The 26,256-nt window shown below is 41.9% G+C and overlaps 1 protein-coding gene across 1 annotated transcript in view; it reads left to right on the forward strand.

Annotated features, from left to right (window-relative positions):
- Positions 1-26,256, forward strand: part of MALRD1 (MAM and LDL receptor class A domain containing 1) — a 284,449-nt gene that overhangs the window by 24,902 nt on the left and 233,291 nt on the right. The window contains 11 exon segments of the mRNA XM_056857102.1: positions 155-277; positions 581-715; positions 4,447-4,604; positions 8,002-8,097; positions 10,540-10,570; positions 10,573-10,767; positions 18,232-18,381; positions 20,316-20,422; positions 21,500-21,670; positions 22,863-22,977; positions 26,079-26,231. Coding sequence (XP_056713080.1) covers positions 155-277; positions 581-715; positions 4,447-4,604; positions 8,002-8,097; positions 10,540-10,570; positions 10,573-10,767; positions 18,232-18,381; positions 20,316-20,422; positions 21,500-21,670; positions 22,863-22,977; positions 26,079-26,231 — 1,434 coding nt within the window.

The following is a 26,256-nucleotide window of genomic DNA, read 5'->3' on the forward strand; positions in this document are numbered from 1 at the left end:
GTGACCGTTTTTGCCCATTAACCACGGTTATTATCACAAATGTTCCCGACTTCAACTACAGCCAGTTTCACAAAGTAGACTTTTTTTTAAAAAAAGTATGTTTAATATATAACCAAGCCACTTTCAGTTTTGTATTTTTCAATCTTTCTTTAAGCCCGTGAAGCTTCACTGCCTAAGGAACAACACTATGCTCGTAATGAGACCTGCATTCCAGAGGGAGAATTCTGCCGTAATGCGTCGAGCATCTCCTCCAGTACCACAAATGGAGGAGTCTGTTGTAAGGTTTAGCAAACATAGCATTTTATTTAAATTATTTTATGACTTCTGTAGAAATAAAACGAACCATTAAGGATGATAATTGTGAGTTTATCATGTGAGTTGATACTGTTCCTGAAAAGTAGAAACTCATTGCTCTGGAAGGAAAAAAATGAAAAGGGGAAAGGAAGCTGGGAAAGGAGGAACTCAAGGAAAGGGGAGGGAGTTGAGGGAAGACAAAGGAGTGATTGTATGTAATAATGAATGTAGTTTCACAAATGTTAACATCAAAAGAGATTGTTTCTCTTTTGTTTCTCTAATTCAGTTCAGGACACCTGCAGTTTTAAGATTCACGTGTGTGATTGGAATTCTGGTGACTTAGCAGAGCGGCTTGTGAAGGAATCACATGATCTTGGCTTAAACTCATTTCTTCTGAAAGATGGAAGCAATGACACCAATGGTAATAACATGAAATTATTATGCATTTGGCAGCCCTGTGGTCATTATTTTGGACATGTATTAAAAAAGAACGATAATTAATTATAACGAAAAGCTGCATACATTTTCAATAGAAGGTAATAAATGTCATGAAAGGAATACATTCAGAGTATAGGCTGTTCTGACCAACGGTTCTTTTTTTCAGTTTCCATGTTTCATTTTAATCAGTACAAATTTAATTCATTTTTATTACATTTGGGAAGAGATTTTTATCTTGCTGTCCCAAAGATCTGAGATTTCTGGAATATGCTATACTGGTCCCTTTTGTCACAGCAGTAGAAGTTGTAAGATAGTGTTTTGGATTACAGAAACTTTGTTCTATCAAAAGTTCTCTCCGATGACATATTCTACTGAGACTCAGTATGTAATTTGGACTACATGCAATTGAGAATCTGATAGCCTCAAGAAAAGTGTACAGCACAGTTCCCTTCCCCCCAGAATAGGAATTTGTAGTTACTACACAACATTCTGAAAACCTAGCTTGAAAAGAATCGCAGAATGAAATCTCTTAAATTCTGGGGATTCCCACATTAATTTGCAGTAGTGTATTTTGGTATATATCTGGTGTTTGCACAGGCAAAAACAGGGAGATGCACATAAAATTTTTCAAACTTTTGAATCCAGAGTGAGGTGAAGGAAAGGTCAAAGGGCCATGGCTTTTATATGATCAAAAACACCCCCATATTAAATAGGTTCTTGCACTACATTTCTGCTGCCCTGCCAATCAACTTAAATTAGCATCCACTGCACATACCCTTTGCCAAGGTCAAGTGACATGAGGAGAGATAGAATCCGGGGCCCAGAAAAATGGGGGACTGTATAACAGGTGCAGCATATAAGTGGCCCAAACAGAAATGCCTGACCTTGCTATTGCCCCTTTGCCTACGATGCCATCTTCTTTCCTGTTTGATATAAAAATGTTTCCCGTATAATGAGCTCTGAATTTAGTATCCAGGATGATATTCAATGGTAAGCCATAAGGCTTACTAATAAGACAAATGGTTGTTAGAAAAAATTATGTGCTACCTCCTGAAAAGAACTAGGGAGCCAAATGATTCAGGGGGTTTAAAAACGTGATGATATATATTATAAAGAACAAGTGTCTATTCTTTTTATTTCTGATACTTAAAAGAGAATATGGCAGATACCAGTCATTCTTTTAGGCCTCCATAGAAATGCTTTTTATCAGGAGCAAAAGGTCAAGATGAGTCAAAATTGGTTTCTAGTTTTAGTTGTAAACCAATGTGCTTTGGAACACATTTTAGGTAATGTCTTGCTGGGGAACTGCAGTATAGATTTCATACTGTACAGACGGCCTATCTCCTACAATTTTCTGAAGAAATGAAGAACTTTCTTTATTTCTTCTTTAAGCTGCTATAAAAGTTTTAGTATGGGGGGGGAAGTATGCAGCTTATATATGGTAGGACAGTGGGAATGAAAACAGTTGGACTTGAAAGAAAATGACAGGCACCCATCAAGATGATAGCTTAGGTCTTTAGACCGTTCAGATCCAAACTAACCATTTATAAAAGCAATCATAGGTCAGAACTAGGCTGTCTCTGCAAATGTGTATCTTGTTTCCTGAAGTAAAGTGAGGAGCCGATTGTTAGCCCCCACCACAAGAGCCCCTGAGCCCTGACCCTCTTCACCTAAAAGCTGCCTGCCAAACATTGTGCAAGGCCTCAGAGCTGGATTTATGCACAAGCCAAGCAAGCTAATGTTTAGGTAGGCTTGCCAGGCCCCGCAGCTCCACTGGAGAGAGCTTTGCGAGGCTGCGGTGGATGTGTGCGATGCGCGCACGTGCTACACCACGCGCGCGCACCCTGCGCAACATGCCTACATCACATCCGGGTTTACGTGGAAGCAACGAGGACGCTCTAGCAATCCCGGCCGAAACTCTATGGTTTCCATAGAGTTTCAGCCGAAGTTGCCAGAGCATCCGTGTCTCTTCCGGGTAAACCTGGAAGTGACGCATGCAGAGCATGTACGCGCTCGTGCCCGCTGTGCCCCGCAGCCTTCAGCTGGCTGGTGGGCAACCTGGTGCATTGGTGGGATTTTACCTGCTACCACTGGGCACCTGGCAACCCTAAGTTTAGGGCTTCAGATCATGTTATGAGTAGGGTTGCCAGGTGGGTGGTTTTGGCAGGAAATTGCCGGCCAATCCACCCAGCTGCTCCGGAGTTGCAATTGTTTGCACATGCAGCTGCATACACATGATGATGTCATTTCTGGGTTTACCCCCAGGAGCGCTCGTCCGGAAGTAAACCCAGAAGTGATACCATTGCATGTGAGCGGTCACACATGCACATGGCCACCCCAGTCCCACCCCCTAAAACTTCCCACCGATCAGGAGGGGGGACCTGGCAACCCTAGCCATTAGAGGTCTTAAAATACAGACAATTCACTAAAAAATTCTAAATAACCAATTTGTTTGGTAATGCTATGATGCCCCTTAAATTTGACATTGTATAGGGGCTTGGCATGTCTTAATCTGGTCCTGCAAGGCCTCAGTTTCTCCTTAATGCCTGGAATGCAGAAACAGCAACAGCCAAGATGCTATGGTTTTTGGGACTTGTAGTTTCCTATGGCACCTGAGTAGGAACGTCAGATGCTTTTAAGGTTGCCAACCTACAGGTAATACCTGGAGATCTCCTGCTATTACAACTGATCTCCAGCTAATAGAGATAAGTTCACCTGGAGAAAATGGCCGCCTTGGCAATTGGACTCTATGGCATTGAAGTCCTCCTGAAACCTCACCCTCCTCAGGCTCTGCCCCAGAAACCTGCTGGTGGTAAAGAGGGACCTGGCAACCCTAGATGCTCTGGAAACCAAATATCCCAGACCATAGTACAACTGAAACATTGCAAATCTTGCTCAGCTAATAGGTGTTATTGTTGCACGCACCATTAGTTCTCCTGTGGTATGGAAGCTCTAAGGGAGAGAGTAGACAGCTGCCAAATAGGTTGGGACTGCACAATGCTTCTCCTTTTCTTGCACAAATTCTCCTGGATCTTCTTTGCCATTTACATGTTATGTTTGGCCAACATTAACCATGCTTAGCATAAACCTAGGGGCAAATTCAAAATGCAGTGCATTGGATCCCAAAACCTGTGTCCCATTCTCATTTAAAATAGGCATTTTAAGAAAAAGCAGACCAGATGATGGAACAGAAAGTGCCCTGTGGGCTGGGAAGATGTTGTTGAGAGTAATCCCAAACAGGTGTACTTGGAAGTAACTACAATGTTATTCAATGGGGCTTACTCCCAGGAAAATATTCATAGGATTGCTGCCATGTTCTTACTCTAAGGTGCTATTCACACAGCCGAAATAATGCACTTTCAATCCACTTTCACTGCACCTTAACAATCGTTTGCAAGTGGATTTTGCCAGTTCACACAGTAAAATCCACCTTCAAAATGCATTGAAAATGGATTGAAAGTGCATTATTTGGGCTGTGTGAATAGCACCTTAGAGTCAGGCCAGCCTCCTCCCCAGGATCATGAAGGAAACGTCGTAACGTGCACAACTTTTACGTTCATTCCAGCTCTGTAATTCTTTCACTTCCAGGCATTCTTGGTCCTCCAAGAGTATTGCTCACAGAATTTCAGTTGAAGCAACAGCATTCAGAATGGTTTGTTTCCCTATTTAATTACAAAAAAACAATAATTCCTTAGCAGACACTTTCTTTTTCAGGTCAACCTCAATGCATACATGCCAATGAGAGCACATTACATGCAATCTTACAACGGAATGGTTCCACATGTTGTTGCTTTGGCGAGAACTGCCATTTTTGGTTTCATTATTTGCTGGTGGAGAGAAGTGTTCTCAAAGCTGTACTTTATACTACTAAGGTAAGGGAAAATGCACAGTCTAATTCCTCTCCAAAATGAAAAAAGGTATGCTCTTGCAAGGCACATCTCTTTCCCTTCATCCTATCCCATCCCCAAGAGTGGGTAATGTGGCTTTTTGAAAAAGCGAATAAAGTTATGGTGTCCCAGAATGTTTTATGGAACCAGTTCTTTCTGCATTTAAACAAGGAAGACAAGAAACTTGGAAGAACAGAACCAGTGGGTGCCAGGAACTGTTACCACTTGTTCTTCTTTTTAACAAGATTTAGAGTGGGGAAAATACTCACCATGGTATGTAGAAGCATGCTATCTGTATTTCCAGAATGATGATGAAAAAATAATACATTGACAGCGGCAGAAGGATATCTATAGTCAGAACTTTCATTGGCTTTAGGGTTGCCAGCTCCAGGTTGGGAAATACCTGGAGATTTTGTGGGGGTCTGGGAAGGGTGAGGTTTGGGCAGAGGAGGGACTTCAATGGGTTTAATGCCACAAAGTCCACCTTCCAAAGCAGCCATTTTGTCCAGGGGAACTGATCTCTGTCCAGATCAGTTGTAATCACAGGAGAACTCCAGACACCACCTGGAGATTGGCAACCCTAATTGGCTTCCTCTGCAGAATGGGAAAAGAAGAAGAGTTGTTTTTTATATGCTGGCTTTCTCTACCACTTAAGGGAGAATCAAACTGGCTTACAATCACCTTCCCTTCCCCTCCTTACAACAGACACCCTGTGAGGCAGGTGGGGTTGAGAGGACTCTAAGACAGCTGTGACTAGCCCAAGGTCACCCCACTGGCTTCATTTGTAGGAGTGGGGAAACCAACCCGGTTCACCAGATTAGCATCCACCGCTCACGTGGAGGAGTGGGGAATCAAACCCAGTTCTCCAGATTAGAGTCCACTGCTCCAAACCACTGCTGTTAACCACTACACCATGCTGGAGATAGAAAAAAAAAGAATGAAGTGTGGAAGGTTCTTTGGGGGCACCTTCTTGTTTCATTAGAAGCAACTCTTCAAAGAGGCTTTGTGCCACGTCTAGCATGGATCCTTTGCACTATGTTACTGCAAGGTGCTGCCAGGAGTGTATGACTCTAGCATGGGCTCTCTCCATAGACAGACAATGCTGTTACACACTACATCCGCCCATGTAGAATTTTGTCTAGTAGCATCTATGAGAGGCCATGACATATAAGATTGCTCCTGTGCTGTATCCACATACAACCGCTGTATGGTTGGATGTTGCACTTGCGCTATACTGTTTGCTACTGAACTGTCTTATCTGCACAAGACAAGCCAGTTGCCAATGGTTGCAAAAGTACAGTGGTTGTGTATGGAGTGATGATAGGGTTGCCAACCTACAGGTGGCACCTGGAGATCTCCTGCTATTACAATTGATCTCCTGACCACCAAGAGGAGTTCCCCTGGAGAAAATGGCTTCTTTGGAAGATGGACTGTATATCCTACTGAGGTCCCTCCCCTCCCCAAACCACACCCTCTCCAGGCTCCACCCCCAAAATCTCCAGGTAGTTCCTAACCCAGAGCTGGCAACTCTAAGTGGTGCATAAAAGAGGCAAGAAACAGAAAGTTGAGCCTGGCATAGCGGGAAAGACCAAATGGATTAGCTGAAAATAGGCGTTGATAAGAAGGCTCAAAAGATAGTTTTGATAGCTTACATTCTGAGGTCTTTTCCTTTGCAGCCTTCTAGCCTGAAGCCTTTTTCGCTTCAATCATCATGTTCTTCTGACAGACCCAGTAGAATTACTTCATGGATTTAGCTAGAGTTGCCGTAAGCAGTTAATCATGAATGCAAAACACTCTAGAGAGATAGCTACAGCTTGGACGCTTGCTATCTTGTTTTTTAAAACATGGAAGCTGGAAAAAAATTAATAGAACCTACAACCTAGGACTCTGATCTCTTGATAATAAATGAGCAAGCCTTAAAAAAAATCAGACCAAAATTGAGCCACAAAGGGATTGGGAATGTAGTTTCGAGGATGGCAGCCAAAAGAATTGGGGGAGTTCAGGGCAGTGATCTGAACACACTGACACTTAGATAATCTATTACCAAATTACCTGCTGTTCCTTCCCAGAAGGTGTGAAGAGCATTATCCAAGGAGCTGTGATTAGAAACCAGTCTAAATGAGGCTTTCTGACCTGGAGCTATTATAAGAGAGAGCATGGGGGCTCTCACCTCTTGAATTTGCCTTAACTTGGCCAGTGTATTGCTGCTGGATAACTTCTTTCCTTCCAATGACTTTTTAGCCTTGAAATGCAATAATTTGGGTTCGTCCCAATTCCTTGGGCATCAGTCTCTTTATTACTCACACTCGCACCCCGCTTGCAAGCCTCAGAAGCAGCCAGGCTTCAGCCAACATGGACACACCGAGGCAGAGCTGATTTTTCAACCTGCAAATGAATCTGAGAACACTGACAAATTGAAGTAACTATCAGGGCACAGAGAGAACTCATTTTCTGCCCTGTGTGCACATAGATCCAACGGCAATGCGTTAAAGCATCATGAGGTGATAAAACTTCTATCTGAGTTGTCAGCAACTCTGGTGCTTGAATAGGAGGTGAGCAGATTATCCCCCTGTTTTAATGTATAGGTCTGCTGTGTCCAATTCTGTTTAATTTAGGAGAGTGCCTAAAATGAATTCCAGAATTGGAGCAAGCACAGCTGGATGAAGGTTTTAGTTCTTTGAGTTCACTTGCATCTCCTCCTCTGTGCATTACTGATGGGTTCATGTACATTTGATAGAACACGGGGGTGGGGAGTGTTATCTAGAGATCACCATGCATAATACAATCATATCAAAGTTCTTTATGAGAAGTGGTTTGCTGAATCTGTGAATCTATTGCCTGTTTACTGTGCCTTGACATTGTGTGTGTCGCACAATTATTCGTTTATAATAAGGATGTGATAATAAGAAAGGATAGGGTTAGGTTTTGCATTTTGGGGTTCTGGTGAGTGGCTTTCAAGAACTTAGAACCAAGCTTGATGTCTATGTAGTCTATTCATTCAGAAAATGGAAAATTCCTAAATAACTTTTTTAAAGTATTGGTAAAGAGTAATTTTCTTTAACTCATGCCTTGGGAGGGGGGATATCTTTTTTGTATGCCTTGCATTGTGTTTAATTTTACATTTACATAGATATCTCTTGATAATTGCTTAATTATTATTCCTAATTGCTAACGTGTTGTCTTCCCTAGAGCCCATGCAATCAGAGTAGTAAATACTGCAAAGGAAAAAACACACCAGATAACTAAATGTCTCTAGCCACCAATGAGGGAACAGAAGGCCTGTTCTGATTATGGTTTCGAAAGATGAGGAAAATTTGTTTACAGGAACCACAGATACACCGTCCCTTTTAAAAATTAAAATGCCGTGTTCTATTACTATCAGGATGAACCATTGCTGCTGTGGAAAGCCGGTGCACCAACTAAGAATGAGTGGGTGAAAACCAAAATACAGCTTCCAGCAGGTGTTGAAAAAGGAAAGGTAAGAGAGGAAAATGCAAGCCCCCCAACTGAGAAAGAGCTGACCAGTTGCATGCACTGAGTTGCCTGTGTTTAAGTGCTTTTCCTCTGTTTGAACAGAAGAATCCCTAAACATAGGTGACAGTATGTTGTCTAAGCAGAGTCAGATGCTCCTAAACCCACTGACTTCAAGCTCATTTACTGCAATGGATTTAGAAGGTCATAACTCTGCTTACAGCCCTCAGTTTGCAAGACCTGAGCAAGGCTGTTAAAGATAGGATGTTTTGGAGGACACTAATTCATAGGGTCGCCATGAGAGAATTGGGATGCTCCCTCTGTGCAAAAGCACTTTGGGTTACATCAATTGAATGTGCAGCTGTTACTGTTTTCGAGCCTACCGGTGTTTACCCATTGCTTGACAGCTGGGCCCCAAGTATCTAGAGAGAAGCAAATAGGAATTGGTGCTCCATTTTCCTTCTTGGCCATAAGTCAAAGGCCCCCGAGGAAAAGCCTACTCATGAGCCAGTCAGAGTTCTCCGCAACACGGGAATGTTGTCAAGGTAAATGTAACATGTCCCCCAAGAAAGTGAACTTGTACCCCTTTGGGGTAAGGTAAGCCCACCACACACAGCTAGGGTTGCCAACTACCAGGTTATAGCTGGAGATCTCCTGCTATTATAACTGATCTCCAGCCTATAGAGATCAGTTCACCTGGAGAAAATGGCTGCTTTGGCCATTGCACTCTATGGCATTGAAGTCCCTCCCCTCCTCAAACCCCACCCTCCTCAAGCTCCACCCCAAAAAACTCCCGTTGGTTGCGAAAAGGGACCTGGCAACCCTACACACAGCCCCTTTCCTTTCAGCCCCTAGATCAGACTTCTCCCATCTCTTCTTATTCCCTGTGCCGTCTGAAGTATACCTCTATCTAGAGTGAGTTGACAACTAGGTCTGCTGGCAAAATCTGCCAGCAGCAGCTCCAATTGCTTTTCCCTTTTAACGGTTTCCAACCAGCTGCTGCTGGGCGCGTGTGCCAGTTCTGCAGCAGGATTAAGCTCTCCGTTAGGAGGACAAAATGGAATTTCCGAAACCATGAGCACACCTGGTGCTTTTGTAACATGCTGCAGGGAACTTTCTCTCCTGGCTTGTTCCTCTCACAAAACAGTGTCTAGCATCACAAAAACCTAAGACATTGTTAATCCCTCTCTCTTTCTCCTTTTTTTTTTTTTTTTTGACGACTACGAAATGCATATCTGATACTGAAAAGGAAATGATAATTGCTTGCAAAAATCCAAGGGTGTTGAGATACATATTAAAGCAGATTAAGGCACTACTTTAGCAGAACTGATTGGAAGATTGGCTAGTAAAATATGGAATACAGGGACAAAAAGTAATCAACAGTCTCACTGTACATCTCACCTTTGTTCTAGTGTTTTAAATAATACTTAAACTTCTTTCTTTCTGTCATGGTTGTCAGTTTGCAACCCAGTCTAGAGACCTGCAAATGTTGTCAGATAATAGAGCATTCTTGTCTTCCACCCCATTCTTTTAGTGCACCCTATCTGCTATGGGTAAAACTGGCTAAAAGAGGCAGGTGGATGAAGGTGGGTGAGAGGGTGATGGTTAAAAAAAATGGAGCGAGAGGCTTATTTCATTTTACTGAAGCAGGGTAATTGGCCTGTTCCCAGAATCTACAGCCTTGATTGTCAGGAAGAGACAATGACATTAGAGGACTCTTTTGGTTGGTATACAGACTGGAATCTACTTTGTAATTTATTAGACTTATTAGCATTAATGTGTAATGACTCACTCTGACTCCATTAACATAATTATAACAAAAAGATCTAGGAAGTGACTTATTCTATTCCTGTTGGGGTTAAAGGGCCATAAGGAGAGATCTGACAGAACTGGAGAAGGGAAGCAAATACATGATCTCATATGAAAAAAGGAGATTAGAAGGGCAGGAGACTTGTGTAGCTGCCTTTCCCTGCTGCTTATGACTTTGGTGTGTTAACTTGACCTTTCTGCTTGCTCCGATCATTAGGATACTAGATGTGTGTGTGTAACGTGCCGTCAAGCCGCAGCCAACTTATGGGAACCCAGTAGGGTGTTCAAGGCACGAGACTAACACAGGTGGTTTACCATTGCCTTCCTCTGTATCATGACCCTGGTATTCTTTGGATGTCTCCCATCCAAATACTTGCCAGGGCCAACCCTGCTTAGCTTCTGAGATCTGACGAGATCAGTCTAGCCTGGGCCATCCAATTCAGGATAGGATACTAGATACATTTACCTAATTAATCAATTTGAAGGATTCTTTAACTGACATATGTATGTAGATTAAACAGATTAAAGTCATGGTATAGAATGGCAGCATTTGGTCTTTATGAACGTGCAGCCCAGTCATATGCATGTTTACTTGGATATAAGTAGTTATGTAGATATAAAACGTTAATGATTCCTCCAGGTTCTGTTGGAAGGAACAACCCAAAGCAAGACGAGCTCTGTCTGGATAACTTCCATTTTATGGATAATAAGATACTGGAATTGCCTGTGGTTTGTTCTCCTGAAGAGTTTGCCTGTGACGATGGCCAGTGCATTGATAGAACCTTGGCCTGTGATTACCAGTTGGACTGTTTGGATGGAAGTGATGAAAATTCAGCAACTTGTGGAAAGTTAATTCCCTTGATTCAAGGTACCAAGATGTGTTGTGAGAAGACATTTGCACTAGTGATAAGAATGTTTTATAGAGACAAAGATACATTAAATAAAATAATGTGTATTTGTGTACTGTCAAGTCATAGCTGACTTATGGTGACCCCACAGGGTTTTCAAGGCAAGAGAAGTTTGGAGGTGGTTTGCCATTTCCTGCCTCTGCATGGACTGAGAGAGTTCTGAGAGAACTGTGACTGGCCCAAGGTCACCCAGCAGGCTTCATGTGGAGGAGTGGGGAATTGAACCTGGTTCTCCAGATTAGACTCTTAACCACTAGACCCCACTGGCTCTTATTATTTACAAAGCAGTAATTTTGTGCCGGTCACTCTCCCACCCTCTTAGCCTAACCTACTTCACAGGATAAAATGGAGAAGGGGAGATCCTTGAATGCCACCCTGGGAGGGAAGGGCAAGATAAAAATCTACTCTGTGAAAATGATTGCTTGATGAGAACTGCTGAAGGAAATCTGCCATCAGCACTCATGATTTGATTATGCTTTACAAATAAATCTTTTTTGACAGTTTACTTGTTAATCTCAAAAGTCTAATGAACACAATCCATCTGGTCTCTCCCCATCCATCTCATCCGGTCTTCAAGTTCACACTGTTCATGAAAGTTTCCTAAGCAACACTTTGGATTGATGACTTAAAAAACAACAACAACAAGTATCTAAAACTAGTATCTAATTGAAATTCTTTACAAGTACACTGATATATATATAGTTTGCTAGTTATTCATGTACAGATTTCCTTGCTGCTTTCCCTTTGCTAGGGTGCTCTCCTGGTAGCAAACTAGGAACAATCTATTCTGAATGACTGTTGAAGCAACCTTATGTTACTTGGTGATACCAAGTATTATTCATTTCCTGTTCCTCACTTTTATTTTTGGTAACAAGGAAGCAAAGAATTTTTTTAAAAAACCTATTCCAACCTGGTATAGGGATGCCATCCTCCTGATGGGAGCTGGGGATCCCGTGGGATTATAGCTCATCTCCAGACTATAGAGATTAGTTCCTCTAGAGAAAATGGATGCTTTGAAGGATAGACTCTATGGCATTGCATACCACTGAGGTCCCTGTCTTCCCCAGGCTCCATCCTCAAATTGCTAGGAATTTCCCAACCTATATCTGGCAACTCTACCAGCCTATCCTCCGCTGGTGGCCAGAGGTGACCTGGCAACCCTATTCAGGAAGTAGTCAAGGAGTACTCTCTAGATGCCTGGACAACCAGCATGGTGTCTCCCACCCTGCCTATACTTGCTGCAAAGGTTACCTTGGCAGCTGAGATTACAGCTCCTTCACTGGCAGTCTGATGGGTGTTTGTCTGGCCTGGATGGCTGCCTCTGTAGCAAGAGTCTTCATTTCTCCTTTCATGCCTCTTTCTCCTACATGCTTATTTTTTTTTCTTTTGGTGTAAGCTGTTTTTGGTTCTTTCATGGAAAAAAAATCAGGGAATAAATATATAATTAAGTTAAATAAGTAATACTTCCTCAAATTAACATTTAACCTTTTAAGCCTAGGGTTGCTAAGCTCCAGGTAATACCTGGAGATCTCCTGCTATTACAGTGATCTCCAGCCAATAGAGATCAGTTCGCCTGGAGAAAATGGCCACTTTGGCAATTGAACGGTATGGCATTTAAGTCCCTCCCCTCCCCAAACCCCGTCCTCAGGCTCCGCCCCAAAAACCTCCTGCCAGTGGCGAAGAAGGACCTGGCAATCCTAGGATTCGTGAATGTTATTGTAAACAGGAACAGATGGACTTTGTTGAGTGAAACTGTACAATTTTGTTCTCGGCGGATGTTGTTTATGCCAACAAAGGTTTTGACGTTGATTGAGTGCTGCACTTGGGATGATACACCCACTGGATCCATCCAGACTGCAGCACAGGTGAGGGATATGATTCTTGAGAATGGATAGTGTGGGGGGGAGTAACATCCTTAAAATGCTTAAAATTAATGGAAACAAAAGTCAAGTTGAATGAAGGTTTAGTTTTAAATTTTATGAAACTGAATCAAGTAAAAAACAAAAAACCACTTTCAAAAACAGAGGAAATATTATGTACAGCCAACCTATTTATGTGTCCAAACTGATCACTCACTGATTACCAAACTCTTAGGAGCTCTCTCCACCACTGCCTTGAGATCAGCAGGAGTTCCTGGCTGGCAGGATGGAGTTCTCCAGAAAGCAGGCAAGGAGAAGTCTCAAATTATTTGTCAGCAGGCTTGGACCTCGTGTGTCCAAACAAATGTCAATCAATCCTGTCTTTTGTTTCAAAAATATGTCCTTAGGGGGAGAAAAAAGCTTCTGCGGGAAGAAAAAAAAGCTGCAGCATTTATAATGTAGGGCTAAATCATTCATCTTGCAAAAATAGCATTCATAGTACTATGTTAGTATTAGACACACACACAAAGAAAGGACTCTAATTACTATTAGGCAACAGTGAGCTATTTCCCACTCTGTATTTAATAACTAAAATAAAATGTTCTACACATCCATGATTATACAATTGCCACAGCCAATAGCTGGCATAATAATCAAAAAGAGACTTTTTATTATTTTATTTGGTCACAAACAACCTCCTTAATGGCATAATTAGTTTGCTCACTGATGAGTTAAATAGCTCGACTGTGTGTAATTTTCTAGGTTAAAAAAATGGAAAACCTACTTCTGGGAGGTTCCAGCAGCCCCTAGAATTCCCTCTTCCTAGGCTTGCTGGCTTGCAACCCAGGACGTTAGCACTGTTTCTAATAAGTGATTAGATACAGCAGGAGTAGCTGTGGCTTCTTTCAAAACTTCTCTTGGTCTTGTCATTCCCTATCTTTCATAGGGTTGCCAACCTCTGGGTGGTATCTGGAGTTCTCCTGCTATTACAACATCTCCAGGCTACCTATATTAGTTCACCTGGAGAAAATGGCTGCTTTGGAAAGTAGACTCTATAGCATTATATTCAATTGAAATCCCTCCCCACTCCAATCCCCACCCTCTTCAAGCTCCACCACCAAAATCTCCAGGTATTTCTCAACCCAGAGCTGTCAACCCTCATCTTTCATAATAAGCAGAATTCCACATTGCCACAGAGCTGTTCAGGGGAAGAGAAGCAGAGTGGGAGAAGGAAGAGACAGAAGAAGCTATGGCTGTCTTGTCTTCAAGATATGCCTCTGGGTAGCAACCTTGAAACTCCACATGAAAGAGTGGTCTCTATGATGCTTCTTTTTACATTCATATATATTTTTGTCAACACGTTTGATTCTCTACTTTTGGTTTTGTAGATTCAATTTTACTGTGTGTGCTTACTGCATGTTCATATACACAATTTATACAGTATTCATACATAAAATATACATTATTTATATGTAAAATATCCATATAATGTATAATTCTGGTTTATTGAAGAAGAAATCATATTGGAAATGCATATATTATATGGAAGAAATTGAGCATAAGTAAACAGAAATGGCACAAAATAAATAATCGGGGGATATATGCACAAGGGAGAATGGAAACCAAAATGTGGATTTACAGCGCATTCCTGAGATGCACTGGCGGCCCGCAACAAAGGCCTTTGGAGGCCAGCGAAGGCCTATGCTGGTGCAAGGGCCTACAGCGCTGGTGTCCTGGTGGCGCATGCTGGCGTTTGTGTGACCCCAGCGCCGGTGTGCAGGGCTGGACGCTGGTCGCCAGCCACTGCCACTGCAGCGCTGGTCCCAAATGCAGACGGAGCCTGCTGCTGGCGTCCGAAGCTAGGGGGGTTTGCATCAGAGGCAGAGACTTCACGATTGTAGCCCCTGTCCTTCGAAATGTCCTCCTCATAGAGACTCACCCGGCACCAACCGTAGTCTTTTGGGTGGCAAATAAAGCTTCTCTTAAGCATACTAGATATTTTATTCTGAGATGTTAGGCTCATTTCAATGTTACTATCAAGAGTTTTATTATATTTTCCTTTTAGTGTGATATGTTTATTTGCTAATGGTTCTAGTTTTTAAGAGCGATATATATTTTTAGCACCAATAGATGGTATGATTGTGGGTTTAGAGATTTAATTTTTTTTCTAATATATTGTTGTGTGAGTCATCTTGATTACAAACTGTTGAAGGGCAGGATAAAAATGCTTCTAATAAAGGCATACTTTAAAAAAAAAGAAAAGAAACAGCAGGGATCATAAATTCAAAAGCAACCCTACTTTTAACTCTTTCTCCACTCCTCTGTCTCCTCAATATGGATTCTAATACAGATCATCTTAGTACTGTTCTGCCACAAGAGAGGTGGTTTTTGTAGCTGAAGTCTCTGATAAGTACAGATAGTGTGGGAGCCATGAACACGCATGAAGCTGCCTTATACTGAATCAGACCCTTGGTCCATCAAAGTCAGTATTATCTACTCAGACGAGCAGCGGCGCTCCAGGGTCCCAGGTAGAGTTATTTCACATATTAGTGACGTGCCTAGTCCCTTTAACTGGAGATGCCGGGGATTGAACCTGGGACCTTCTGCATGCCAAGCAGATGCTCTACCACTGAGCCACAGCCCCTCCACCAATTCGAGTAGTCAGATAAATGGAAGATGTGGAGTTTTCAGTTTCAAGATGGTTATTAAGCTTCTAAGTTTGCATCTCATGAAATGATTCCCTTGGAAACACACAGTCTACGTCTTACTGGCAGCAGCTACAGGGAGGGGGGAAACTCCTAGCTATCAAGTATATGCTGTACCACCTGTGCATCTTATTTACCTGCAAGATGATTAATCAGAATGTAGTCTCTGCCATTTAATCTTTGATTATAGTTCTCTGTTTAAATAAATACTGATATTTTAAGCTAAATAAGAGAAACACTCACACACACCATCCATAATACACCGCTGGATCTTTCAAGCTGACAGTTGAAGGCAAAGCATAGTTCCTCTTCACCATACTCTAGGCATTCAGGAATATTATGATTCATGAGCCAGTCTTATAGGATGCTGGATGTTACCAATCAAAACCAGCAACAGTGCAGACCAGAGAGTATCTTTATGCACAGAGACATGGATGACCAGGAATTACTTATGGCAGTCTCAAGAAAATAAGAGCCAATGAGCTATATGGGAAGGAGAGTATCATGTAATGGAAGGCAGACAGAACAGGACTAAAGATGTGGTGTAGTCACAGGGGAGATGGCTGCTGACCTCGAAGTTCTTGATTTATGACTGGTAAATGCTAAGAGGGAGCAAAGTACAGGAACTGCAGTAATACAGCAATAAGCAATGAGGATGGAGGAGGCAGGAAATGGACTGCTGTGGAGAAGCTCTTAAAATGAGTCACATTAGGGAATCAGCTTTGTTAAAGGACAAATCCTTGAGGAGCTTCTAGAGGGGAAAATGCTGTGTTTTCACTGAGGAATTTTTACCATGAGAGAAATTTTGATTTTTGCAAGCAACGGAACAATGTGTTTTCTACTGTGACAGATATCAAGAGGGGTGATGCAAAGTGGCATCAAGTTGCAGCTGACTTATGACAACCCTGTAGGGTTTTCAGGGTTGTTCGGAGGCGGTTTGCCATTGCCTGTTCCCTGCACAGCAACCCTGGACTTTTTTGGTGGTCTCCCATCCAAGTACTAACCAGGGCTGGGGAAGGGTAGGGTAGTACGTATCAGGATTTTGTTTTTTTGCTTAAATTGTCACACATGCTCAAATGCCCACTCAAGGGAGTTCTATCATACAGATGGGTGGTTAGGTTTATGATCTGCAATGGTTTATATGGCTAACACCGTATGCTGGCCTGGATCATGGGACCCTCCTCTGCTGTTTGCCACCCAGTTTCTCCACCTTACCAGCCCTCCCGATTGTCACCTGGGCTGCCGCTAGCTGCTGTACTCCCCCAGTTCTCTGTAGGGTCAACAATCCAGGGGTTGTTGATTTTTATTAAGTGCCATCTTTTATGGTTTTAGATGTAAGCCACTGAATTCATTGTTGTGGTTTTAATAGTCGTCGTCGTCATTATTATTATTATTATTATTATTATTATTATTATTATTATTATGTTTGTTGTTAGCCACCCTGAGTTCTGCTAGACAGGGAGAGGACAGGACACAAGTATAAATAATAAATACTATCAATTTTACGATTTCCTTGTTGAAAAGTCAAACTTTCTGTGTTGATTGACTATGTCAATCAGAGGTGAGCAAATTAGCAGGCCTGTTTCTGAATAGGGTTGCCAGCTCCAGGTTGGGAAATACCTGGAAATTTTGAGGCCAGAGCCTGAAGAGGCCAGGGTTTGGAGAGGGGAGGGACTTCAATGCCATAGAGTCCAATTGCCAAAGCAGCCATTTTCTCCAGGTGAACTGATCTCTATCAGCTGGAGATTAATTGTAATAGCTGAAGGTCTCCAGCCACCACCTGGAGGCTGCAACCATATTTCTGAATGACTTAAATGGCTGAACAGGTTTGCATTGGGCTTCTGCAGAACTGTTCACCCGTAAAAATTCTGGTGATGGAGACAGCCATTAACATTACTGAAGACTACGTAGATGAACACAAAACAGTAGGAATTTTAAAAAATAGCATCTATTTATAATTTATATATATATATATATATATATATATATATATATATATATATATATATATGATTTGTGACTGATTTAAATGTCCATTTAAACAATTGCCTAGCAAGCAGTGGAGCAGTGCAGCAAGGGGGAGTTGTACTCCATTAGGCTTTGCGGGAATGTGCTTGTATCAAAACCGGTTCTCCAGATCAGAGTCCACCGCTCCAAACCACCACTCTCAACCACTTCACCCTGCTGTACTATTAGGAAATTTCAACCTAAAATCTCTATTGGGATTAGGAGGCAGAGCTCCCAGAGCAAAGTGAGAAGCTTCCTAGTGATTGAAACCTCAACACTTTTCTCTGCTGTGGGGAATTTAAGATTTGGGTCTTATTCTTGGCAATAATTCAGGATGCTCTGCATTCTTAAATCTGAACTAGTGAACTGGAAGAGAGAATTCTGCAATGTTATACAATCAACATTGGACTAATCCTCCTATTCTTCCGATATAGCCTGACTGTAATTTAAATTGCTTTTTATGTGTCATTCCTAATATATTTTTGGCTTCGGAAAAAATGAGCTTTTTTTGCAGCTGTCAGAAAGGTAATTGTGTGTATTTACCAAATAGCTTTTTAGTCGGGAAGTCCACTCTCAGATTTTATTTTTAAAGTTAAGATCATAATAAATAAAAACTATCAAAATTATGGTCTACACTCTGCAGATGAGAGAAGATGAATTTTTAGGACGTTCGTTATTTTCAGTTCAAAGGAAACGTTTTGGATTTCAATGGAAAACACCAATGGCTGTTTTATTCAGATGAATGTAGATAATAATGCAGATGAATTTAGATAATATTGCACAGGCATTTTCAGAATATACTTTTCAGTAAGCTTTCCCCTTCCTTATCTTTTTGTATTTCTGTTCTCAATAGCAAATTACACTGTGTGTGACTTTGAGTCTGAGCAGCTATGTGAGTGGAAGACATTAAGCAACAAGGATGTACCTTGGGCCACGATGAAAGGGCAAACTTCCAGGGATCTTGGTCTTCCTACAAGAGATCACACAACTAACAGTGATAAGGGTGAGTCTTGATGTAGCACTTGCCCACCCCTCTGTTTTAAAGTATACTTTTGTTTGTTTTTAAGTATTCAAATGTGCAACCTAAATTCTTCTGTTTCTACAAGAAATCCACCATCTGGATTCCATTTAATATGAACATGTCTGGAATGATCAGAATGTTTGAGAGACAATCTGGATAAAGCGGGCAGGTGGCACAATTAGTTCATTACATCTGTCGAAATTAGATACTGCCTTCAGTCAGATCTGCAACACAGTTGTGTTGCAATGAAAGACTTCTATGCATGGCTTTTTCACTCGCTGTCACCCCTCCAATGACTTCGGGTTTTGTTTGGATTATACATGCCATTTTTGACTGTCAGAGGTCGCCTCGCTCTCACTCTGCATTTCCCCGCATTTTGCCTGCGTTTTGAGGGACCTCTTTTATCTCGAATAAAAGGAGCCAGCATGGTGTAGTGGTTAACAGCGGTGGTTTGGAGTGGTGGACTCTGATCTGGAGAACCGGGTTCGATTCCCCACTCCTCCACATGAGCGGTGGACTCTAATCTGTCGAACCGGGTTGGTTTCCCCACTCCTACACATGAAGCCAGCTGGGTGACCTTGGGCTAGTCACAGTTCTATTAAGAGCTCTCCCAGGGTGTCTGTTGTGGGAGGGGAAGAGAAGGTGATTGTAAGCCAGTTTGATTCTGCCTTAAGTGGTAGAGAAAGTCGGCATATAAAAACCAACTCTTCTTCGAATGTGAAGACGCGGGCGAAACATGGGGAAATGCAGGGGGAGAGCAAGGCGAACTCTGACATTCGGAAATGGCATGCATAATCCAAACATGAATTTTTGTTTTGTTTCCCAGTGCATATAAAAGTTATGTTTATGCTATACTGTAGTCTATTAAGTATGCAATAGCGTTATGTCTAAGAAACAATGTACTGTAACAATAATGAAAAAGTTTTGAAATATTGTGAGAATTACCAAAATGCGACACGAAGACACGAAGTGAGCACATGCTGTTGGAAAAATGGCACAAAAGACTTGCTCGAAAACACAATATTTGCGAGGTGAAATAAAATGAAGCGCAATAAAATGAAGTATGCCTGTAATGGCTTTCCAGGGTCTGAGGCAGACACTCCTTACATGCTACCTTAACTGCCAGACATTGAACCTGTGACCTTTTGCAGGTGAAGCTGGTGCTCTATCCTGCCCCTTCCTCCTAATATTCTCTGGATTTCTTTATTACTGCCCAGTTCTCTAAATATTAATAAACTAAGCTTAGATTTCTGTAAAAGCTTGGCTGCATTTTCACTAAAGCAACTCCAACAGCATCTCAAATTCTCTGTTTTTGAAGATCTTATCCCTCCCTACCTAGAGCATATCTGCGGGGTTCAAACCCAAAGGCCGATAGTTTGACACTCTTCATATTAGACCTTTAAGTACACATTCTTCCCCATGAGCACAAATAACTATGTCAAGCCTGTGGGTCTTTTGAGAAAAATGCAGCTTTTTAGCATTTCTTCTCGTGATTTTCAAAAATGCTAACATGCTATATACTGGCAGTTTGTGAAGAGAAGCTGAAATAGTGTACACAGTGGATGCTTCACTATGACTGAGAACAGATGACTTTTTGGAGACTGGGAGGTGGCAACCTAGATATATTATTGACCACTGTACCTGCATTTGTTCTTTTCTCAAATATTTTCTTTTAAGGTTTCTTATCACTTTAGAAGGTTAATAGGAGAAGCTAAAACTAGTTACCAGTTGCAGTGTGACATCAATGATCATAAGTAAGATCTCTCTCCAGTCTGTGCCAAAAAAGTAGTCACATTCATCTGACACTATTCTTTCAAGAATATCAGTGCATCCAAGAACATAATGAATGACAAATCTATGTTATTCCTCTTTCTCTGGCACAAATGTTCCTAACAGCTCTTATTTTAAATTTTCAGGAAAATTTATTTATGTGACAAGCTCACCTACATACACAAAGCCTGTCATTTCTCATCTCAGCAGTCCAGTCTTTACAGAATTATCCACTAATGCTGCACATTATCAGGTAATTTTTTTCTAACACTCACTGCCTTCCTTGGCAAAAGTAGGTATCGTCTCTTTATTTTATCAGCATGTTGAAATAAATGTCAATGTAGCTCAGTCCAGCAGTGGCCTACAAGATGTACTGGGGAAGTTTACAGGTACAATATGATATTGGAACAGTCCTTTTAGCTTGTCTTCAGCACCTGATGTTCAGAGGTCTTTTCTATCTGAACATGGAGGTTCCATTTAGTATTTGGGTTGGTGGAAGAGTTCTTTGCCCCCTTTATGTACAGTGCTTATTTATTTACTTATTTATTTGTTTAGACCGTAATGTTTTTCTCCCCAGTGGGGACCCAAAGTAGCCTACAACATCCTTCTCCCCTCTTCACATCTACAAGCCTGTGAGATAGATTAGACTAAAAGACTGGCCCAAGGTCACCCAGCAACAACCCACAGCACAGTGGGATTAGAACCTGGATCTTGCAGACCCTACTTGGACACACTAACTGCTACACCCTGCAATGTACTTTGTTAGGGAGCTAACAGCTATTGGGAAGAGACAGCAAGGGGGCCAGGACACAGCTTTCCAGGTTCAAAAGATGGAGAAGAAAAGGTGCTCACCCACCTTTTTTTTCTTGGAACCTTATTGGGAGGAATGGAAGAATACACGGGGAGGGACTGTGGCTCAGTGGTAGAGCATCTGCTTGGCATGCAGAAGGTCCCAGGTTCAATCCCTAGCATCTCCAGTTAAAGGGACCAGGCAAGTAGGTGACATGAAAGACCTCTACCTGAGACCTTGGAGAGCTGCTGCGGGTCTGGGTAGACAATACTGACTTTGATGGACCAAGGAAATTCAGTATAAGGCAGCTTCATGTGTTAACCTTACTGAGGTGTAGTCTCCTCCTTTCTGCACCCCCCATTAACTATGAGAGCAACTTATCCTCACAAACATAGTTGTAGCAGTACAGTCAAGAATGTTGGTACTGTTTGGTACTGTTTGTAAGTGATCTAAGAAGCTAAGTATCACAGATTGCTTTATGATGTATGTATATTGACTAGAGGGTCAATAATGTCATTTTAAAAAAAACCTTTTAAGCAGGTGAGATTTTGGTATCAGCTGTCTCAGGATTCCAAGCTGACAGTCTTCATTAGGACACCTGGGAATGTGGAAACTTTACTTGACTCAAATTATTTCAAGACTGAAGTGCAGTGGACAAAGGCAATTGTACTTATAAAAAGCACCACTGGAGAAATGGCAGGACCTTTTCAGGTAAGCACCTTAGAAGGCAAACGTACAACTTGACACAAGTCATTATTGCAGTCTGGTCTTCCCTGTTTGAAATGAACAGCAAGTATCCTACTACTCAGCTCAACAAAGTTTTGAGCCTTCCCCAAGCCTGAGGAGTCTTCCTCCAACTTAACTGGCTCTTCCTCTGGTGGAATTTTGTTTTTAAATTCCATTTTGCTGTTCTTTTCTGTTTTGTGAAGGAGCCAGGGTTGGAGAACTGATACTATTGTTTGGAAAAGGTGATCCTGGAATTTGAATTGCATCAGCTCAGACGTTAACTTCCAGGTTTTCCCTGGATGTGCCATCTTGCTATCACTGATGGCTACTTTTTTAACATTGTTTCCCCACCACCAGTTGCAGAAGCATTGACAGGAAACAGGAGCTGGATGTGGGGTATCCCCTGCTCCTGGCAGGAACCTGGGAACCTTATGCCTATGGCCTGGGCCATAAATTTGCCACATGTAGTACATTTACCATAAATTTCTAGAGGTTATATGAATCTTTTTGTCATGAGAGTCTCTCAATAGGAGTTTATTTTTGGCATGATTCTGACATGGAGCCTGTCATTGATCAAATAAGCCATAAAAATGTGTCCCTAAAACAAGTTAAAGTTGGATTAATATACAATCCCACTGTACTTCATCCAGGACACCATAAATATTTATAGCAAAACCAACACCGGTTTTTAAGCATTATTTCCCATCATGTTTCTTCTCTATGCGGTCCTTACACAAACAGCTATTTCTTAATCACCCAATGCATAGCCCTCCACTGACCTCTGCAATAAAATACAGTTTTATTTGTTAGTTGGCAGCCATTGTGGGTTTATGCACAAATATCACACTGGATATTATTTCTCATGTGAAAATGCCTTGCTGGCTTCAGCATAAATGGCAAAAAAAAAAAAAAAAAAAAAAGAATCCATGAGTAAATTAAACTGTTGCAAACAATCATCATTTCTCATCGAACACGTATATAATTCAAACATCTTGACCCCGCTGTTCTGCTTTCATGGCTGCTGATGCCCTACTGGTATTTTTGTTATAACTGCAGATTTGATATTCTCAGTGGGTTTTTGTATCCAGGCATTGATCAGGGATCTGCAGGGATACTCAGAACAAATGAAGACATTTGTGGAGTAGCATTTAATGAGATTATTTCTTTGGCTTCACAGATAATTCTACAAGCCCAAATTGGCTCAGCAAAAGCTTTTGTTGCTATAGATGACATCAGCCTAACAAAGGCATGTGAGGCTACTAACCATTCTCTTTCAAATATCTACATGGAAGGTAAGGACAAAGAAACATTTCCTTACCCTTTTTGGGGGAGATTGTGGCTCAGTGGTAGAGTATCTGCTTTGCATGCAGCAAGTCCCAAATTAAATCCTGGGTACCTCCAGTTAAAAGATTAGGCAGAGGGTGATATGAATCATTCCCCCGCCCCATCTGATGAAGGTATCTTGAAAGCTCATACCGTGAAAATCTTTGACTCTTGAAAGACAGCGTGGTGTAGTGGTTAAGAGCAGTGTTTGGAGTGGTGGACTGTGATCTGGAGAGCCGGGTTTGATTCCCCACTCCTCCACATGAGCAGTGGACGCTAATCTGGTGAACTGGGTTGGTTTCCCCCAGTCCTACACATGAAGCTAGCTGGGTGACCTTGGGCTAGTCACAACTTTTAGAGCTCTCTCATATAAGTATGCTTAGGATTATACTGCAAATTCCATGTTCAGCAGCATCTAACATTTCCTGCTATATGTATATATTTTTAAGGGGAAGTAAAGTTGGCAACAAATGATTCTTTACCCCTTTATTGCCCACCTGGATATTTGCCATGTGACGATGGAGTCTGTGTTCCATTGGACAAGTTTTGTGATTTCACACCTGATTGCCCAGATGGCAGTGATGAAGCCATGTGCCGTAAGTGAAAGCACATTGATCTGTAACTCATGCCGTAAGGATCATTAAATGTACACATCAATAGCATTATAATTTGGTTTCCATTATTTCACGGAGAGGTTAATTAATTAAGACAAACCACTCAGAAGGGGAAGCACTTTTCACCCTGAATATGTATTGGCATTTTTTTTCTCATAGTGTTGCAGCTACTTTTCAGATTAGAAGTAAAATTGGAAATGATTGGTCTGAATAACACAGCCATAGTTGGAAAATTGTATTTACTGCATGATGTTTCAAAAAGAAAGCTCACTTTACATTTTTAGAATTGTCTGTATCCACACCTCTTTGGATATTGCACTATTGTTGTGCTATAGTAATTAACTATAATCGTCCACATAGAAAAACCCAGTTGCAGATGATTGCTATAGCACAATAATGCAGTATCCAGCGCTCAGGCTGTGGCACACCACTACTAAAGAAACCTACCCTGGACCCAGGAGATTTCAATAACTATCAACCATTCTCAAATGTTCCATTATTGAGCAAAGTTGTTAAACAAGTAGTGGCTGGACAACTTCAAACATTCCTGGATGAAGCAGATTTTTGAACCTTTCCAGTTTGGTTTCAGAGCTTCAGGCCTGGTTATGGGATTGAAGCAGCTTTGGTCACCCTGATAGATGAACTGTGCTGGGAGATGGACAGAGGGAGTTCAACTCTGTTGATTCTCCTGGGCCTCTCAATGGCTTTTGATACCATTGATCATGGTATCCTTATGCACTGCCTTTCTGGGTTGGGACTGGGAAGTGCCTAGGGTTGCCAACTGCCAGGTATTAGCAGGAGATCTCCTGCTAATTCAACTGATCTCCAGCTGATAGAGATCAGATCACCTGGAGAAAAATGGCTGCTTTGGCAATTGAACTCTATGGCATTGAAGTCCCCTCCCCAAATCCTGCCCTCTTCAGGCTCCGCCCCCAAAATCTCCCACCGGTTGAGAAGAGGGACCAGGCAACCCTAGAGGTGCCATTTTGCAGTAATTCCAGTCCTACCTTGAGGGTAGGTTTAAGAAAGTGGAGCTGGGGGACTGCTGCTCAGTCCCATGGCCTGTGGATAGGGTTGCCAGGTCCGTCTTTGCCACTGGTGGAAGATTTTTGGGGCAGAGCCTGAGGAGGGTGGGGTTTGGGGAGGGGTGGGACTTCAATGCCATAGTCCAATTGCCAGAGCGGCCATTTTCTCCAGGTGAACTGATCCCTATTGGCTGGAGATCAGTAGTAATAGCAGGAGATCTCCAGCTAGTACCTGGAGGTTGGCAACCCTACCTGTGGAATGCAGTATTATCTGCCCACTGTGGTACAAGCCCGGTTACATCTAGATTAGATTACTGCAATGTGCTCTGTGTGGGGCTGGTCTTGAAAAGGGCTCAATGGGTGCAGAATCCTGCAGCCAGGATGTTGACTGGTGTGGGTCATAGGAACCATATTACCCCAGTCTTGACCCATCTACACTGGCTCCCAGTTTCCATGCAATGTTCAAGGTACTTACCTTTAAAGCCATATGGCTTGGGACCAGCATACCTGAAGGTCTGCCTACTCCCTTACAAATCAACCGAACCACTATGGTCATCTTCTGAGGCCCTGCATCGAGGGTCCCTGCCTTCTGCAATTTGGTGAGGGGCAACCTAGGAAAGGTTGTGGCACCAAGACTCTGGAATTCTGTCTGGGGAGACTTGCCTGTCTCCTTCTGTTGCCATCTTCTGGCAGTGGGTGAAGACTTTTTTATTTCATCAGGTGTTCCCTCAGTGATCCCTTTTTCCTGCCCTAAGCTTTAATAGTTGTTTTCATACTGTGTATTTTAGCCTGGTTTTAATTGTTTTAATGTTGTGTTTTTGTCTGGTTTTAATGATTTTAAAGACAAGCTTTTTATTACGTATAGTTTTAATCTGTTAGCCACCTTTGTGACCTTGATGAGGGCAGAAATTGGGCGGGGGTTGGTCACAAAGTAAATAATAAATACATGACATGTGGATATAGCTTGTGTGTTTTTTCTGTTGGATCTAGTCCATCTGTGTCACTGAACAGATTGAAGTACAGTGATAAGCACTGCTTTCAAATTTCTCATCTCTGCTGATTGGACTTGAAAATCCCTATTTTGAGTTTGCATTTTCCTTGTGTGCATAGTGAATCCAAGAATTTTTTTTTACTTTTGTACCATTTTCTGTTTTGCCATCCGAACTTTCCCATTCAAACAAACACATTTTCACTGTTATTTTTTGGACCGATCTGCTTATAGAGCAGAAATGGTGGGAAAGGAACGTACAGATCTTAAGCACCAGCCTCACAAAATGGGCAGAGTGAAAAGCCTCACAATGACAATGGATGAAAACAAAAAATAAATTAAAAAGTTGTGCACTGAGCTTTGATCGATATGCTGCCAGGTATATTGGGTTGCTGTTGGGTAAAGTGATGCAATGAATATAAAATCTTGTATGGATATTGCAGCTGCTGCGTGTGACTTTGAAACAGGCAGCTGTGGCTGGCGGGAAACAGTCACTGCTGATGGATTTAACTGGGTACGAAGCTCCAGAACTGGCCTACCCTTTCCTTTCCAGAAACAAACTCCACCATGGGATCATACCAACAACCAATCTGAAGGTAAAATTCCAGTGAGTAATTTTAC

The sequence above is a fragment of the Euleptes europaea genome, chromosome 11 (assembly GCF_029931775.1).
Source record: "Euleptes europaea isolate rEulEur1 chromosome 11, rEulEur1.hap1, whole genome shotgun sequence".
In the NCBI taxonomy this organism is placed as follows: domain Eukaryota; kingdom Metazoa; phylum Chordata; class Lepidosauria; order Squamata; family Sphaerodactylidae; genus Euleptes; species Euleptes europaea.